The sequence below is a fragment of the Rhinolophus ferrumequinum genome, chromosome 2 (assembly GCF_004115265.2).
Source record: "Rhinolophus ferrumequinum isolate MPI-CBG mRhiFer1 chromosome 2, mRhiFer1_v1.p, whole genome shotgun sequence".
NCBI lineage: Eukaryota > Metazoa > Chordata > Mammalia > Chiroptera > Rhinolophidae > Rhinolophus > Rhinolophus ferrumequinum.
The window spans coordinates 64,638,487-64,656,853 of record NC_046285.1 but is presented as its reverse complement, the minus strand read 5'-3'; the positions used below and the strand labels follow the sequence as shown (position 1 = coordinate 64,656,853).

At 33.9% G+C, this 18,367-nt stretch overlaps 2 protein-coding genes across 4 annotated transcripts in view; one reads left to right on the top strand and one right to left on the bottom strand.

Annotated features, from left to right (window-relative positions):
* The window catches only part of MFN1 (mitofusin 1), a 35,174-nt gene extending 25,563 nt beyond the window's left edge, over positions 1-9,611 (top strand). For both annotated transcript variants that reach the window (XM_033092372.1, XM_033092381.1), the window contains exons 11-18: positions 1,064-1,190; positions 1,362-1,466; positions 1,767-1,869; positions 2,006-2,235; positions 4,086-4,238; positions 5,072-5,268; positions 7,084-7,218; positions 8,910-9,611. In XM_033092372.1, the coding sequence (XP_032948263.1) occupies positions 1,064-1,190; positions 1,362-1,466; positions 1,767-1,869; positions 2,006-2,235; positions 4,086-4,238; positions 5,072-5,268; positions 7,084-7,218; positions 8,910-8,991 (1,132 nt within the window). In that variant the 3' untranslated portion in view covers positions 8,992-9,611. The remainder of the gene's footprint in view (positions 1-1,063; positions 1,191-1,361; positions 1,467-1,766; positions 1,870-2,005; positions 2,236-4,085; positions 4,239-5,071; positions 5,269-7,083; positions 7,219-8,909) is intronic.
* A 2,221-nt stretch (positions 9,612-11,832) lies between these two features.
* Positions 11,833-18,367, bottom strand: part of GNB4 (G protein subunit beta 4) — a 42,014-nt gene continuing 35,479 nt past the window's right edge. For both annotated transcript variants that reach the window (XM_033092395.1, XM_033092404.1), the window contains one exon: positions 11,833-15,997. In XM_033092395.1, the coding sequence (XP_032948286.1) occupies positions 15,891-15,997 (107 nt within the window). In that variant the 3' untranslated portion in view covers positions 11,833-15,890. The remainder of the gene's footprint in view (positions 15,998-18,367) is intronic.

The window sequence follows — 18,367 nt, the reverse complement described above, 5'->3', positions numbered from 1 at the left end:
TCTTGAAGAAGTCCAAAACAGGTGACCCTCTTTTTTACATTCAACCCATGAGTCATCTTTTATAAATTCATACATTGATAATCTTGAAATCACTCTTTTATGCCAATGTGGTTTTTATCAGCTGGTAAACAGAGTGATTTTACCTGCCAGCTGGAAAGTCAGTTTGGTAAGCACTACCCTGTATGTCATACTGTACTGCACCATTTTATTCATTTATTACTTTATAAAGATGAAAATGAATATATGAAAGTGTCAACACTTTTGAAGAAAAGGGTAGTTCTCACAATCTTGGTACATTTGAAAGAAAGATCAGGATGTTATTAGATGTGACAAACATAATGATGTTAAGCCTCATTTGAATCTTTTAGCAGAACTTAAACCAATCAAAAGAAAGATATGAAACATTAAAGACTAAGTCCAAGATGACATTTAATTGGGAATTTTAAATGTATTTGATAATGCTGGAAACAAAACTCCATATCTAAATCTGTTGCCTAATTTCAACACTTGTGCAAGAATGTGTTATATACAAAATTCAAGAATTTCCAGCTTATAAAACAAAACAGAATCCTGTCTGACCTCAGCTCCCTAATGCGTTATTTCTGTATAATGAGATTGTGTTGTCGTTTATGTCCCTTTCAACTCAGTTGCTTTATTACAGTAGCCAAAGTGAGTATTTGGTCTGCTGGATTGAACTTCTTAATTTTTAAAAATACAGGACATTGAACTAAACGTGGCACAAAAAAGATGTGATTTGAGGATGGTTTGTATAATCATAATGTCTTGGAAGTTCAGTTCATGTCTATGAAGTGTTTGGAAACTTAGAGTGCTCATTAATCCTTTGTGGGATTCAGGTGCCACATGAGCGAGAAAGTAGTTCATGTACAACCAGCTATAAAACATAAGTAATGTATTATTTGAATCCTTTTTGATGTGGAAATATGAGATTTTTTTTCTTGTATAATGCTAACAGATGGTTCAATACATAATTAAGTGCCCTTGTTTAATTGTTTTGGGATTTTTAATATACCCTGAATATTAATTACTCTTCATACTATAATAGGGTTTATTCAATGGAAGAGAGGGAAGACCAAATTGACAGACTGGACTTTATCCGAAACCAAATGAACCTTTTAACACTGGATGTTAAGAAAAAAATCAAGGAGGTTACAGAGGAAGTGGCAAACAAGGTGGGTAACAGTACCTTTTTGATTAAAACGCTGGGAATGGAAATATTTTTGATGATGCTAAAAATGTTATCCCTGTTGATTTAAAGGACTATTTTAAGTTTTTTCAGTTTGATTTTTTTGAGTGGTTGATAATCTTGTTTAATATTTTTACTATTGATTTTCATATTTCAGGTTTCATGTGCAATGACAGATGAAATTTGTCGACTCTCTGTTTTGGTTGATGAATTTTGTTCTGAGTTTCATCCTACTCCAAGTGTACTGAAAGTATATAAAAATGTAAGAAAGTTAAATTGTAATTAAAAGTTTTTTAGATAGTTTCCTCCCCTTGTTCTATACTCTTATGTAGTGGTTTGTCCATTTTAGTGTCTTTATGGCCATCAGTATGTGATTGAACTGTTAATACCACCTGTGCACTCTTATAATAAATGTAAACTATTTTGTATATAAAGTGTACAGAAAAGCTATCCTCTTAGAATAAGAATAAGATCATTTTAGTGCTTACTACATGTTTAGAGTTTTATAAAATCTGCTTATATTCTAGAGAAAAATAATGTAGACATTTACTGTTTTTAACAGGAGTTAAATAAGCACATAGAAGATGGTATGGGAAGAAATTTGGCTGATCGGTGCACCAATGAAGTCAACACTTCAATGCTTCAGTCCCAGCAAGAAATTATTGGTAATATATCGACAAGTTCATTTTTTTGCTTTATTTTGTTGGTAAAGGATTCATTTTCCTTTAGGTGTTTTATAAAGTGTAGAACATTATTTACTATTGTTTCTTAAAGTAAATGTCATAATTTTGTTCTTTCTAGAAAATTTGAAGCCACTACTTCCAGCTGGTGTACAGAATAAACTACACACACTGATTCCTTGCAAAAAATTTGATCTCAGCTATGACCTAAATTGCCACAAGTTATGTTCAGATTTTCAAGAGGATATTGTTTTTCGGTTTTCCTTGGGCTGGTCTTCCCTTGTTCAGCGTTTCTTGGGCCCTGCAAATGCTCAGAGGGTGCTTCTAGGATTATCAGAGCCTATCTTTCAGGTATGGTTTTTTTTTGGTTTTTTTTGTTTGTTTGTTTTAAGTAGGCTTTTTTCAGGTGTTTATTGCTGTACTACTACACAGGTATGTGTCTTTGATTCTACCAGTTGAGATTCTCCTTTTTCATTTTGCTTATGTGATTTTTCTCTAATAGAACTAATTGTGTCAAATTTGCATATTTGTGAGTTAATATCTGTCACAGAGCCATTTATGAATTAGGTATACTATGCATAAGGGAAAGCCAATTCCAAATTTTTTGTCCTGTACTGTTTCAGGTCATTCATCATTCATTTTTGAAACTTTTTTTATTTTCTTCAAAGTTTCTGCTTTCAGATTTAAAATGAATTGGAATGAATATAAATGTTTTTAAAAATTTTTTTGAATTTATCAATTATTTTTTAGAAAATTTATGATGGAGTTGTAATACCATCACCACAATCCAGTTTTAGAACATTTCTAGTACCCCAAAAGATACTTTGTGCCCCGTCATTATTCCCACCTCCAGCCCTACTGCTAATCAGCTTTCTGTAGCCATTATTTTGCCCTTTCTGAATGTTTCCTCTAAAAGGAATGAAAAAAATGTGTCCTTATTTTGACTGGCTTATTTCACTTGGCATAATGTTTTCAAGCTTCATCATTGTACACAAATGTTGTAGCCTATATCAGTACTTCATTCCTTTTTTTAAAAGTTTTCTTTTTTTAATTGGGGAATATTGGGGAACAGTGTTTCTCCAGGGCCCATCAGCTCCAAGTTGTCCTTCAATCTAGTTGTAGAGGGCACAGCTCAGCTCCAAGACCAGTCACCATTTTCAATCTTAGTTGCAGGGGGCATAGCCCACCATGTTATGCGGGAATTGAACCAGCAACCTTGTTGTTAGGAGCTCGCGCTCTAACCAACTGAGCCATCTAGCCACCCCAGTACTTTGTTCCTTTTTATGGCTGAATAATATTCCATTATACATATCACACATTTTATTTATCCATGCGTAAGTTGATGGACATTTGAGTTGTTTGTACTTTTTGATTATGAAAAATGATGCTGTGAACACTCGTACTGTTTTTTATGTGGACATCTGTTTTCATTGTCTTGAGTACTTACTTAGGAATGAAATTGCTGGACCATTTGACAAATCCATGTTTCACTTTCTGAAGAACTGCCAAACTGTTTTCCAAAGTGGCTGCACTACTTTACATTCCTACCAGCAATGTATTAAGGTTCTGATTCTCAACATTCTCATTTAGACTTACTATTGTCTGTCTCTTTTATTCTGTTGGATGTGGAGTGTTACCTCATTGTAGTTTTGATTGTATTTCCCTAATGACTAATGATTTGAACATCTTTTCTTGTGCTTTTAGCTATTCATGTATCTTGTTTTATGAAACATCTATTCAAATCATTTGCCCAAGTTTTAGTTGGGTTATTTAGCTTCTTACTGACTTGTAGTTCTTTATATATTCTAGATAAAAGTTCTTTATCAGGTATATGCTTTCCAAATACATTTTTCTAGTCTGTGGTTTGTCTTTTAATTTTCTTATGATGTATTTTTTAAGTGTAAAACTTTAGTTGTGAAGTACAATTTTATTTTAAAGGATTGTGTCTCTGGTGTGAAAACATTTTTTAAATACAGTTTTAATTTAAGAGTTGAGGGCCTACTGTTACAGAATTTGTCATAGAAAATAAGTTTCAGATCATTTCTATTTTCCTGTGTTTATGGTAAATTAATTAATTGGAGTCTTTCTTTTCATTGATTTACTACTATAATTTTAAAAGAAATGGAACAGAATTTTACAAATGTAACTATTGCATTTGTATTTGTTTAATTGTAATGATTATTTTTTCCCAATCATATTAGCTCCCCAGATCTTTAGCTTCTACTCCCACTGCTCCTACCAATCCAGCAACACCAGATAATGCATCACAGGAAGAACTCATGATTACATTAATAACAGGATTAGCTTCTCTTACATCTAGAACGTCTATGGGCATCATCATTGTTGGAGGAGTGGTAAGAAGCAATACTTTTTAATATAATGGAAATTGAAATTTTTGCAGAGCTGTCTGCTAGATCACAAAGAGAAAGGTATATTTATTTCTATTTACAGGATCTGTAAAATAACATGAAAAGGTGTAGGTTAAAATTAGTGAATGAACAAGTTTCACAAGCTCAGTCTTAAGTTTTTAAAAAATGTTTATTTTTAAATTGAAATATAATTGAGATAACATTGTATTAGTTTTAGGTGTACAAACTAATGATTTGATAAAAATATGTGTGTTGTGAAATAATTACAACATACATTTTTAAAAAATACATCTTTAGGAAAGAAACACCACCAAGTAGCTGGTCCTTAATACTTTCTATTTTCCCATCACAGCACATAAAGAAATGATATTTGTACAAAGAGTAACAAGAATGATCCAGGTTTCTTATGTAGCATTCTCAGAATGCCAAAGGGATCTGCCTTAAAGTATTGATGATTACAAAGTAGTTCTTACATATTAAATTTTCATATCATTAACAGTATATACTTACATGTTTTGGTTTTTGAAACCTCTGACCGAAAAGAAATTAACCTCCCTTTGTGAGAAACATTGAATTAACTTACCAAATGTCTGGCAGGTTATAAAAGTTCTTGCCTGATATTTATGTGCTGTTTCCTTTTTCAGCTTGTTTGATTTCTGATTACTTCAGATTTTCATAGAGAAGGAAGATACGTTTTTTAAAAATGGATCTGACTCAAAGATTTGTAGGGAACTGATGAGTTTTCTAAAATGCCTTTTAGTACAATCTCCCTGGTATTGTTTTTCTTTCTCAAAGTATGTTGCAAATTTATCTTACAGATTTGGAAAACTGTAGGCTGGAAACTTATATCAGTTTCATTAAGTATGTATGGAGCTTTGTATCTTTATGAAAGGCTGAGCTGGACCACCCGTGCTAAGGAGAGAGCCTTTAAACAACAGTTTGTGAACTACGCAACTGAAAAGCTGCAGATGATTGTTAGCTTCACGAGTGCAAACTGCAGCCATCAAGTACAACAGTAAGTTGAATGCTTCGTATTTGGTTTAAAAAAAAAAAAAAGGTTTATTGAAGTATGCCATACATGCAGAAAATGTAGATAAGCGAATAGCTCAAAAATATACCACAATATGAACACATTTTGTTATTATAATAAATACCTGGGTCCACTGAGTGTCTTCTTTCATGTATCATAAATATTTGTTTCATTGATTTAGTAAAAATATGTAGACCTCCAGTTAAGTCAATGCATAATACTCTGTATTTGGATGCTACTGAGAGGTGAATTAAAAAATTCTCTGAGCTACAGACAATTGCAATTTAATAGAAGAAATAATGTAAATATTTATAATAAAATGTGATAAGAAATATGGTAACCTCATAATGTGAGGCTCTAGAATCAAATCATAAAGGATAGTGGATCAATAAAGGTTTCCTAAAGGAGGAGTAGAATGTGCAGAATAGCATGGTCTAGGCAGAGAAAACAGCTCAAACCTAAGGCAAGAAGGTAGGGGAAAAGGAATGTGTTGAGAAACATGAGAGAATTTCAGTGAGAGCTGTATATAGAGGGTACATTTGAGTATAAACTTAACACTAGGACAGGGGTTGGCTAATTAGGACGCCTGGGAGTGATATCATTAATATTTAGCTCTAGAACAAATAAAACTTTGCAATGGTGTGTGTATAGAATGGTTTAGATTAAGGAGACAAGAATTTGCAGGGAGATTATACTGTTTCAGACACGACATGAAAGCCTGTTGTAACATAGAGCTTATAGAGAATGGAAACAATGAGGGCATGGATTTGAGACCACTGATTTAGTTCATTCATTTATTCATTTACCAAATATTTATTGAGCTATTTTATATAATTTTAGTATTAAGGAAGATCTTTCATCTAAGGAAGAGACCTGGACCTCCAGCAGAAAGCAGCTGAGGTTCACATATGTAGAAAAAACATTAATGAAATTCTCCATTCATCTCATCATCAAACATTTGTTAATTGCCTACCATGTGACGAAAAGTATTTTAGATGTATGGGAAATAAAAAGTTAAAGATAACTTGATCCTTTTCTTTAGAGGACTTCACACTCTAATGGAGGCAACCTGAACTAATTACTCAGTTAAAATAATACTGATAAAATATTAATTTAATAAAATATTAAAATAATGAAAGATGCTTCATTTGTCTAATATTGGTAATTGGTGGGATGTGGAGAGAAGGGAGAGGAAAAAGACCAGGGCAAAGATGAAGATGCACAGGAGAATAGTTGCAGAGAAAGATGAGAAAGTTGTTTAATCCTAGTCCAGAGATAGATTATCTACCAGGCATGCTCCCAGTTGCAAAATATAAGCATAACGTTTGCCAATGCTAACATATTAATAAGTAGCCTACAAAATAAATGTAACCTATTGGTTCTAGAAATATGGTTAAATGTTGCCATAGTTTAAAGTATTTTTGTCTACGTCACAGGAGTTTGTGAAATTTTTCCTGGTCTCAGTAATTATTTTTATGAGTAGGAGACAAGAATAAGGCTTCTGAAGAAATATACCCATCTTTTGCCTTTTTATAGCTTATTCATATTCACAACCATATATCAGAGGTAATATCGCATGTTGAGCATTGTCTTGAGGCCAGATGAAATTAAGCCCACAGTCATTAAGCTCACAAGTGCCATACCCTCCCCGTACCATTCTTAGCACCTTGTTCTTATTCTTTGATACCTTATGTTTTAAGTGTTTTTTACCGTGTGATCTCCTTTTTATAAGCTTTAAATGAAAGCCTATGCATTTTAAAAGACATTCATGACTGCTGATAAAATATTTTTTATTTTAAGGGAAATGGCAACGACTTTTGCTCGCCTGTGCCAACAAGTTGATATTACACAAAGACATCTAGAAGAAGAAATTGCTAGATTTTCCAAAGAGATAGATGAATTGGAGGAAATACAAAACAATTCAAAGCTTTTAAGGTATTCGAACCATTTTTTTCTCAATATGAACACTTTCTGATAAAATCACTGGTGCATTTGTGTTAAAACTTTTAGCTTCCTATGTTGGCTTAAATTATAATTTTCTGTATTTAATTCCATAATTTTGCAATTTCAATGAAGGCTAATTTCAACAAGAAAAAAGTAAATGGGATTTTTTTAGATCTAACTTGACAACTCTTAAGCTATATTTAGTCCCTTTTGAAAGCATAAGTTCTGCAATTCAAAGTACAAGTTTTTAGTCATGTATATCTATCTAAAACCCATGACTTCCATTCTCATTGGGGATTATTGAATATACTTAAATTTGAATCAACAAAAGTAAACAAAGTATCCTACTATAATGTAGAATTCTGGTTTAATGTAATTTATCATGGACTCTTTGGGATATAAATAAATTATGCTTTTGGGGACAAGACCAGAAGTATCACCACATGGTCTGTATTTCTTGGCAGTTCTTAACTGTCAGTTTTATTAACCCATTTGCTGGTTCACGAGTCTGGGAGAATCCTTAAGCATCATTTAATCCCTGCTGCTACTTACCAGAGTACATACTACATACAAACCCGCATATAAGAGCAGATTGCATTGTCTGCAAATTGGAGAGACTGTCCTTGTAACCTGAATTTGGGGACACATATTTAAAACCCTGTGGTAGTATCTCTCTAGGGTGTCTTAATCTGATCAGCAGTCACATTCTCATTGAACCTTAGTTTCAGAATCTCTGGAGATGACTACCGGTACCTTCGAACCCAGCCTCTTTTCACACACCACAAACACACCCAAGTGAATTCCAAGTACTCCGTTGCTCTTTTAAATTAGATCATTCCAAATACAGCCTTTGAAATTTGGTGAAACTACATCCAGTAGAATTTTTTTTGTTAACCTAGGTAGATTTTTAAATGTGTTTCATCTTGTTATAGTAAAACATAAATGATAACAGATTATTGGCGCTTATGTAGCTCTCTGATTTGGGCAGGACTGACTTGATAAGTATGAATATTTTTGATCTGCAAATTGACCTTTTTCTAACAGGAAAATTTTCAATAACAAATTCCATAATATTTGCAATCTTGACTGTTACTAGCTAAGGCTCAGCCATTCAGATATAATTTAAATTACCTAGTACTTCAGGAGACTTGTCTGAAGAAATATACAGTGGAGTTCATACGTACATTTAACTTACATTACCCCGAGCATATGCACTCAACAAAACAAAACAAGCCCAAGGAAAAAAGAGAGGGAGAAGCTCATTCAAGTATGTGTGTGTGTCCTGGCACAGTTTGAGAATGGGACACACAAATCTGTGTTCTCTGTCAGTTTTGGTTCCTTTTTTCCTCTTTTTATGGGCATTTGTCTGTATCAAGTATGATTCTAGTTTTGTATGTGACTTAGGCTGTAAGTCCCATGTAAGGTGATAGGTAAGACTCCACTGCCTCCTACGCTTTTCATTATTTTATGTCCTGGACATTGGAATCTGTGTTTACTGGAAAGCTATAGTAGCACATGTAATACTCTAAAAAGGGGTTGTTAATAGTTTAATCTGAGTTCAGATAAATGTTAACAGCAGCTACCTAGTGGTTTTTTATTTTTAAGATTGGGTGGAATGCATTTTTTTTCTCATTGACCTTTATGATAATTAGATGGTTTTTTTCATTTTTTGTTTTAATTAGAAATAAAGCCGTTCAACTTAAAAGTGAGCTGGAGAATTTTACTAAACAGTTTCTACATTCAAGCAATGAAGAAGAATCTTAACCATAGAGATCGCTTTGGTGATCATCATAGGAGAAAATGGAACTTGGATAATTTGGGACAGTTATTTTTATGAAATTGACTTTAAATATGAATTGTGCTCACTGTACCTAAATAGCAAATTCTTGTGTAGATTCTGGTAATGATCTATCTCAGGGTGTTTGCATTTCTGAAGAGTGTTATGTCTCTTTAGTTTTAATTTTGGGTAAAGAAAAGGCTAAATTGTTGGATGTGTTAAAATAATGAATTAGTTAAAAGCAACAGAACCAACTATGTGACCCCTGAGGGGTGGGGCCTTGCTCTTAATTAGGGCTTTCTTAGTTTCTGATTCTGAAAAACTCTGCTTCCTGGCATCCAGGAGTTAGAGGTACTCCTTTCATCTTCTTTCTCAAAACTAATTTTTGACATCTAATGGGAATAGTCACTTTTTTGTTTTATAAACTGCACTGTGTGCTCTAACCAGCAGGAGGGAATGTGGAATGTTCTTGTGGGTATTATTTATGCAACTTACAGTCACTTGCCATTCTGGCAGGTATATGTAAGCCACTAATAAATATGCTGTTTTTACTCCTTTTATTCCCATTAAAACCGATGTAAAGCAGTATAAAGTTATTCTAAATAGTGTCTACTAAAAGTATGTGGGTCTAAATAGCTTCCTGATATGTTTCTCAAAAAACATTTTCAGCTTTAGCTGTGACGACAGTAAAGAAAGCTTCCTATCTCAGTATTAGGAGTCAAGTTTGAAGTGATAAAAAAAAGCCAAAAATAAGGGAGGTCTGAGTTTTGGATGGTTAACAGTTGTGTACAGACTCTGTTCAGAAGGTATTTGCTGAGGACACTGCTGGATTCCCCTCACACCCTCACCCCGGTGGGTTTACTTTTAATTGTATGAATTTGCCAGGGCACTGTTAAAAATTGTCATTGTATTTTTTAGCTTAATGAAATGTTTATGGATTCAAGTATTGTGTTTTTGTGTTGAAAACTAATTGAAACTTAATGTGGAAACATTAGAAAATGACAGTCTAGGGCTTTGCTATGCAAAACGTAATCTTGAGGACCACCCAATCTGCATCACCTACCGTGTTTCCCCGAAAATAAGACTGGGTCTTATATTAATTTTTGCTCCAAAAGACGCATTAGGGCGTATTTTTCAGGGATGTCTTATTTTTTCATGTACAAAAATCTGCATTTATCCAAATACCTGTACAGTCATGTCATCTTTTTTCTGGAACATCGTCGTAACGTACTAAATGCGTCCATCTGGCTGATGATCTTAACTGGGGCTTATTTTCGGGGTAGGTCTTATTTTCAGGGAAACATGGTACATAATTGTTAGAAATACACAATCACAGAGGACACAGTGCATTTGGCCAAGTGTTTTCATGCTTCTTTTCCATGGAGGGATAGCATTTCAGGCTCTTTTCTTCTTTTAATACTCAGTACTTCCTTTTCTGTGCCTTCAAGGCTCCTGGATGCTGTTCTGTCTTTTCACAGCAGGTGCAACACTCTTTTTCAGGATATTTTAAGTAGAATATAACATTATTTAGAACATAAAAGCCTTTCAAAATATATTTTTATGCCAATCAGATACTAGGATGCAGTGTCAAATAAATATTAATTTATAGCTGTTGTTGTTGCTTTATAACCAAAAGATGGTACAACCACCAAGTGGGATCACGTAACACCTGCAATATGAAACTGATGCCTAAGACTGCTTACTGGTAATTTAGGTTCCAAGTTCAGGGCCTTAACCTTTATACAAAGTATTTGAACTTAACAGCATAATGGTTTGGTCTCACCTCATTAGCATATTTAAGTGGTTCTCAAAGTTTGGTCCCTGGATCAACAGTAAACTTGTAAGAAATGCACATTCTTGGGTCCCACCGCAGACCAACTGAATCAGACCCAACTGAATCAGACGCTAGGTTTGGGGACCAGGAATCGATATTGTAACAAGTCCTCTGGGTCATCCCGATGCATGCTAAAGTTCGTGAACTACTGGAATTGTCCTGGTATAGTAAATTTGTAGTAAGTTTTCCATCACTAGTTTGAATGACGTTCCACCTGGTCAAGTTTGAAAATGTATGAATGTTGGAAATGGAACACTAAAATAATGAAACCCAACCTTTATGCCTAGAAGTAAGTGTACCTACTATGGCCAAGCCCGTGAATTCTAAAGAAATTAAGTAATTTACAGCTGATATAGTTCAGAGTTATTGTTCACTATGTGTGTTTGTAGGATTATTTATAAACTTTGTATAACCTCAAACTTTTTACAAAACTACATTTTTTATAAGTACGCAAGCTTGCAAGGTGAAAATAAAACCTGTTTGCCTGATAGTTGACAAATGTAGCATTTATACTGTCATTTAGTGAGTTTTAATTTTTACGGGAGGTGTATAAGCTACCTTGGGTAGACTGGCTCATCATCTTTTGATTTTATTAACTCATTTAGTACACCTGGCCTAGTGTTGAAAGTTTTACTCATTCATCCTCCCACAAGGTTGTGGTGATGAAAGTAAAAACTTTTAATCAATAGTATAAGCAATAGAATTGTTTATTTAAAAATTACACAGAAGGAAACTAAATTATCCTAAGGGAGCTCCAGGGAAAGAATGACTTAATTTTGCCTTGTAATGAAGATCTGTGGCTCTTGAAGAGGAAGCTAACATAGAACTTCAAGTACAAGTCAGAAGCATTCCAATCTCTGCTCTGGTATCCCAGGGCCAATGTTTAGATAAAGAAACCAGGCTGAGCATGAAATAGTAGGCTTGGAGTTTAGTTCTGACACTTAATTTTAATGATTCAGTCTACTAAAATTAACTTAAAACATGCTACCTGAAATCGGGTTAAAGTACTTTATTGATTACAATATGAATTCACAGCAGTATTATTTCACAGAGCTACTGTACATAAAGGAATGAATCACTGTGCAAGAAAGATCAAAGAACACTGTTAAATCATGGTACAAATCCATCATTTGTTTGGTTTAAAGCTTTTATAAGAGCTTTAATCTAGTAGGTTCACCTACCCCATAGTCATACTACTGATATTCTGAGTCTGCTGGCCACAAGTGTATAGAAACCATTCTACATGAAGAAAAACATCTTATTAACTTTAAAAACCCACTTAGATGTGGGTGCCTTTGGATAAGAATATGCAAATACAAGTGTTCAGACACTTCTTTGAAAAAAAAACAATAAGATAGAGCACCATTGTATAAAAGACAGAAAGGCTTCAAATATCTACCAGGTATATTGTTGAAGTGTTCTATTAAGAAAAATACTATATGGTGTAAGATTTTGTGGGGCACATTGAACACCAGTTAAAACACAACTTTTTTCATAATGCTGCATCATCATAACTTCTATAGGATCAACAATTGGATTTAAAGAAAAAAACTTAGGAATTTTATTAATGTGCAAACAAATTTGCTAAATACAAGGTGTACCATAAAACTGATTAATAAATTACTTTTTAAAACAGTGCTAGCTTAGACATTCAACTACAAACCATTTTCATGAGTACCTATGGTAACCAGTGTTTTAAATACAGCACTGAATTTAAGGCAACTCAACATGAACAGTGGGAGAAAAACTAGTAAATATGAAGTGTACTTTACATTCTATTTAATCTCATTTAAAATACCAATTTTATTCATTCTGCTACCCTTTCTCACAAGAAACACGGTCTAGCTTGTGGGTCTTTTAAAAATTCTAACAGGAGGTGAGAAATGGTTTTAAATATTTTCCACAATGGCAACGGGGAAACTACAAGTTGAGCATAGTACTTAATTAATTTTTTTAGCCTGACTCACACACTAAAGATTCTAGAAAGAACATTATTAAAATGATAGGCCCACTTGGTAAATTGTTTAATCAGTTTCCATAAGTTTAAACACAAATAAGCTGTTAAGTATTCAATTGTGTTCCAATTTTAAATGTGAGACATTCATCAGTAATCAAAGCATAAATTTCCCTGAAGGTTTTCACTTTTAAAGCAGGTAAAGTCTTAATTTATTATTAAATCCAAGACCTCAAAAGTGCTAGAAAAGGTCAGTTATGTAATATTGGCACAGTATTTTTTTAACACTAAAAATTTCATTTTGTCACTTGGAGACGTCAAGATCCATTTCTCTTTAAATAGGTTAACATTAAAACTGCTTACCCCATATTCCAGAAGTACCTATATCCATCATGTCTAGGACTCTGGTGCTATCTTTGCCTGTGTGAAGGTGGAGCTCGACATGGTGTGTGTAACCACGGAATGATAGTTATAAAAAGATGAGCTAGGGAGGGACCTAGCTTACGGTGGTTTCTTGAGCAGGTTTTTGGGATGACTTGTGAACCACAATGGCAGGTCTCTATTACCTTGTTTTAGAAAAGACTATGTGCCTTTATTCTTGCCAGATCTCTAAAAACTACTCTTTATGAAGTGATTAATACAAATAAACCTGCTGAGGCACATATTTGTATCTTTTAAAGTAAAAAAAAAAATTAATAGACATCAGATAACTGCAACATTCTTGATGATATGAATTCCCTAAAAGGTATATTTGGCCATATTTTTAACTATTAAAAAACTAAGATTCAAACTACACATTTTTTCAAATTATATACTCTTGTTGATTTCAGGAAGTCTTATGAACAACAGAATTAAACAGAAAACCAGCTGAACTCAAACTGCAAGTAAATATATTTCGCAACTGGAACCCATAGCACTCTAAAGCAAACTAGTAAGTTAATGTGGCAATGAGGTCACCATTTGGTCATATGTATAATTAGCCACGACCTTGGTAGTTTTCAGTTGCCTCGTACATATTTAATTATGGGAATTGCTTTTAAAACTATCTACAGAAACTAATAACATTAAATCATTTTTATCAACATGTTTAAGAACAGAATTCTTGTAGTCTGTGTCTCTGACTAAAGTATCTTTTTCTTAGAATAACTTTCAAAGTAGAGGAGCTACTCTGTATAAAGCTATTTTCCACATGGAAGAAGTGCTTTCTTGAACAGGATTTTGGAATGAATTGCTGAACTACATGGCAAACCCTCACCCCCTCCCTTTCTTTTGGAAATGAGTATGTTCCTTCTAAATATTCTTGCCTTATCTCAAAGAGCTGCCTTTATGAAGTAATATAAATAGTCTACAAACATTAACAGAAAAAAGTTCATAGAAATCTGTGTATAAATATACATTCTTGCCTGCCACCACTTTTTATGGCCCTGTTATCTTAATCTTCCTTTATTTATTTTATTCTTTTTATTATCAACTGGTGTTAAACAAAACTGACAATGACTTCATTATAATTGGTGCACTTATTAGCATATTCACAATATAAAAATGAAAATTGACATGTGAAATTTGGGAGTATTTAGGGTTACAGGTGATCAAAAGTTAATAGAAATGTATCTCACGAGTAACAGTTTACTGAGTTAACAACACACAATGCACTTCTGTATATCAGAATAACTCATGACTTCACCATCAAGAAAGACTAACAATCTTCCATTGTCAATCATTTAGATTTATTTGTAGGAGAAAATCCAAGGGGAAAAGTATTTTTGTTTAAATCTACGAGGGCCCTTTCTAGTAATAGACACTTTATTATACCATTCACAAGCAGGGAAATGAATTGCTTAGTATTTTCCTCTGACTCCTTGAAGAACTGCTTTTGAACTTTTTCTTGTGGCTTAAAATGGAGTCGCTTGGGTCTAGCTATTCGTTGAAGTAAAGTCATGCCACTTAGAAACCAGTATTTTGTGCTAAGGGAAGAAATATTACAGAAGAGCAAAGAACTTGACTATTTCCTTTGTAAAAGGTTTCCTTTTGAAGTCACAGTTTACATCAATTCAGGTTTTATATTATATGTACATAAATTCACATAATATAAACCAATCAGGTCTAATGACTGCTCAGATTTTACATTTTGAAAAATACAACACTGTCATATTTCCTATCTAGATACATCCTGATGGAGAACATTGGGGAAAATTCTTCTGATGCAAGGACAATCCAAATGTTCATCAACATTATTAAATGAGTACAACCTACAAACTCAGTTCTAGAATCTGAAATCAATAGGAAAGTCACTAGAGGGCTACTTAAATGTCATTTGATCATAATCTGCTTTTTAAAATACCAAGAACCATTTATATGTGATTATTGCTATCTACTATTCATAAAATAAGAGTTTCTTACATATAACTAAAATTTCAGAATGAAATCTATTCCCTAGCCTTGTGATTATCTCCCCCTCAAAGAACTGAAATTGAGCGCTTATTTAAAGTGATAGGATGGCAAAGGATGCACCAGAAACTAATGATAATCAAAAGGACTCCCCTCAGAGGTACCAAGCTGTTAGCATTCTTAAACATTAAGCAACCAGGATCTCTTTTAGATTAAAAAGGAAGGTCAGAATTCAAGGAGACTTTCTTGAAACACGAGGACACACATAGTGTTACCTCCATCTATTACTGTGCCTGATTCCTTCCTTACAAAACTCAAAAATGTGACAGTTCTTATGAATACAAAGTTAAAAATGTAGTTCTTGAAAAATGCAAACACAAACGACAGGTTGCTATAATGTGTACATTTTGTTCCACACAAAGAAAATAAAGAATTAGATTTAGAAAAGCAAAAATTCACCAGGGTTAAATTAGCTCAACTCCTCAAATTAATACATTGGTCCTTTTGATCTCAGCAAGCACCTTTGCCTTGTTTTCTTCATCTTTTTTTTGTTTTGTTTTGTAGTTTACTGAAAGCTTCTTTTTCTATATAATAATCTCAATAGAAAAATCTTCACCTGCAAATATAAGGTAGAATTTTTTTTCACAGCTATGGGCTGTAGCACTGATTTCTCCAGGTATCAATGGAGAACAGAAATCTTGTATGCGCTGTTAATTCCAGATTCTAAGAAAACTGTCCCAAGACCCTGTTGCCACAGCCATACCATCATCAGTTACACCCAAACAGCTGACACGGTTATCATGACCAGCAAGAACACCTGAAAAACAAAAGTTCAAAAAAAAGGTAACAATGGGCAAGTTTTAGAATTAAACAAGTGTATGTGCGAAAAATCAGGAAGAGCACTTAAAAGTGAACAGATTCCTCTGAGTGGGGAGACTGAGGGCCGGGGATAAGCTGGACATCTAAGTAAAATACAATTCTTTGCAGTACATAAATTTTTGACATACGCATCAAATTGTGTTACTCATTTTTGAAAAACTTGCATAATTATGTCTTCTTATATGTAGGAAAATAGATATAGGCTATTATTCTACAGCTCTAGTAAGTTCATGATACTCCATATTTTGTCACTGAGCTATGCTATTTTCAACAAAATTTTAAATGAAATTCAATGTAGTCTTTTACCAGAAGAACAATAAAAACGAAAGAACGAAGTTGCCTTATATCACCACTTGAAAAATACCAACATAATTTATTTACTTGCGTCTGTTAACCACCAAATGCTGGAATGTTTTGATTATAACTTTCTGAAACCACCAAACTCATCTAGTTTTAGTTTCTTTTGTATATTAATCTCAACATTCTAATTACCACACAGCATAAAATGAAATATTCCCAAATATTTGGAAGGAAAATGAGACATGTAAAGATTTTTAAAAATAGAATATATCAAATTCTCACAAGAATTTTTTATTTAATACTGTGTTTGAGTTTATGTTCTCGCTATATGTAATTAAGCGTTTTCATCCGATCTCAGGAACAGAAGTTAATCTTGTCTAAGTCTGAATATTCTCTAGCACGTTCTACATGGTAACATTCGGCAATGGACAAATTTACCATTACATGTTGAAATAACAAAAAATGAAAACTGGCTAACTACTCCAAGACACATTGGAAAGGACTATGCATTAGTATGAGAATAAGCAACAATTCAATTTTAAGATGAAAGTATCCAGTTGAGCCACATTGAAACCAACCAGTAAGCAAAGCAAAACTAAAACTCAAGCATATCTTAAAAATAAGGAAAACAAACACATTTTCATTTTATGGATACTAATTGACTTAATCCAAGTAAAACACCTAATACCTTAAAAAAGTAATTGGTTTTGGACAATGGAATATCTCTGAAAGTATACTTGCAAAATGCAAACTGTGAACTTTTCTAAACTCTATTTAGAGAGGTGGAAAATTATTCCTGGGAATGTTGATATTCCCCCTACTCCCTTGGAAACCTCAACAACTGTATAGGAGTTTAAATGGGTAAGGACGAAAACCCACCAGTACAGTGAGGATATGAGAGCGGGCAATGGCAACAAAACTTTATAAGCTGGATGGTAGGAGCGGTTTTAGTGGAACGGAAAATGCTGAGTTCATAGCAAATGCTCTGGTAAGCCGAGAAAATTACACGCAGATCCTCCAAAACGGTCAGATACGAGTGGTACGAGCCTCTCTGGAACCAGGTGGGGGGCAAAGCTGGGGCAAACTAGGACTGCGATACAAAGTGTCCAGGGACAGACTCCCCAGGTCTCTCTCCACTCTTTAGTCAAGTGAGCGATCTCCTACAACACGGCGTAAGACTGGAGACATATTTGCTAACGAGAGTTAAAAAGGATCTCTTAACTGGGAGAAAATGGGCACAGTTCAGATTTATGAAAACTGTGCTGAAAATGGGGAATGAAGAAAATTTACTTGCTAATTGTTTTGCCCCACAGCTTTCCTGCTGAAGTCAGCCCCCAAACTAGCAGCGAGCTTATACATGTCAGGTAGAAAAATGGAAAATCCATCTCAAGAGAACTTGGCTAGCCCAAGGGAAAAAAAAAGTCCATAAGATCTATAATATCAGCGGTTCCCCAATGAAAGCCTGGCAAGATTATCCTTCAGTGAGGCCGACAGGCAGTACACACCACCCATGTGCACAGGGCTTTCAAACAGTGCCAGGCACTAAACAAGCTAAGAGTAACCAGAGTTTTAAGGAAATACTCTAAAAATAAGGACAGGGCTAAAAAATAAGAAAAGGGGAAATAAAGCAACTTGGAACACACAAAAGATTATGCTCGAAGGGGAAAACTTCAAAAAAGGCTTTCACTGTGGTATATTTATACAATGGAGTATTACTCAGCCATAAAGAAGAATGAAATCCTAACCATTTGCAACAATAGACCTAGAGAACATCATGCTAAGTGAAGTAAGTCAGACAGAGAAAGACAAATACCATATGATCTCACTTATATGTGGAATCTAAAAAAATAGAATACATGAACAAACTAATCAGAAACAGTCTCAGAGATACAGAGAAAAAACTGAGGGTTCCTAGGTGGGAGGCGGGTGGGGATGAGGGAGAAGGTGAGGGGATTAGAAAGCACAATTGGTAACCACAAGATTGCTATGGGGATACGAAAGACAGTTT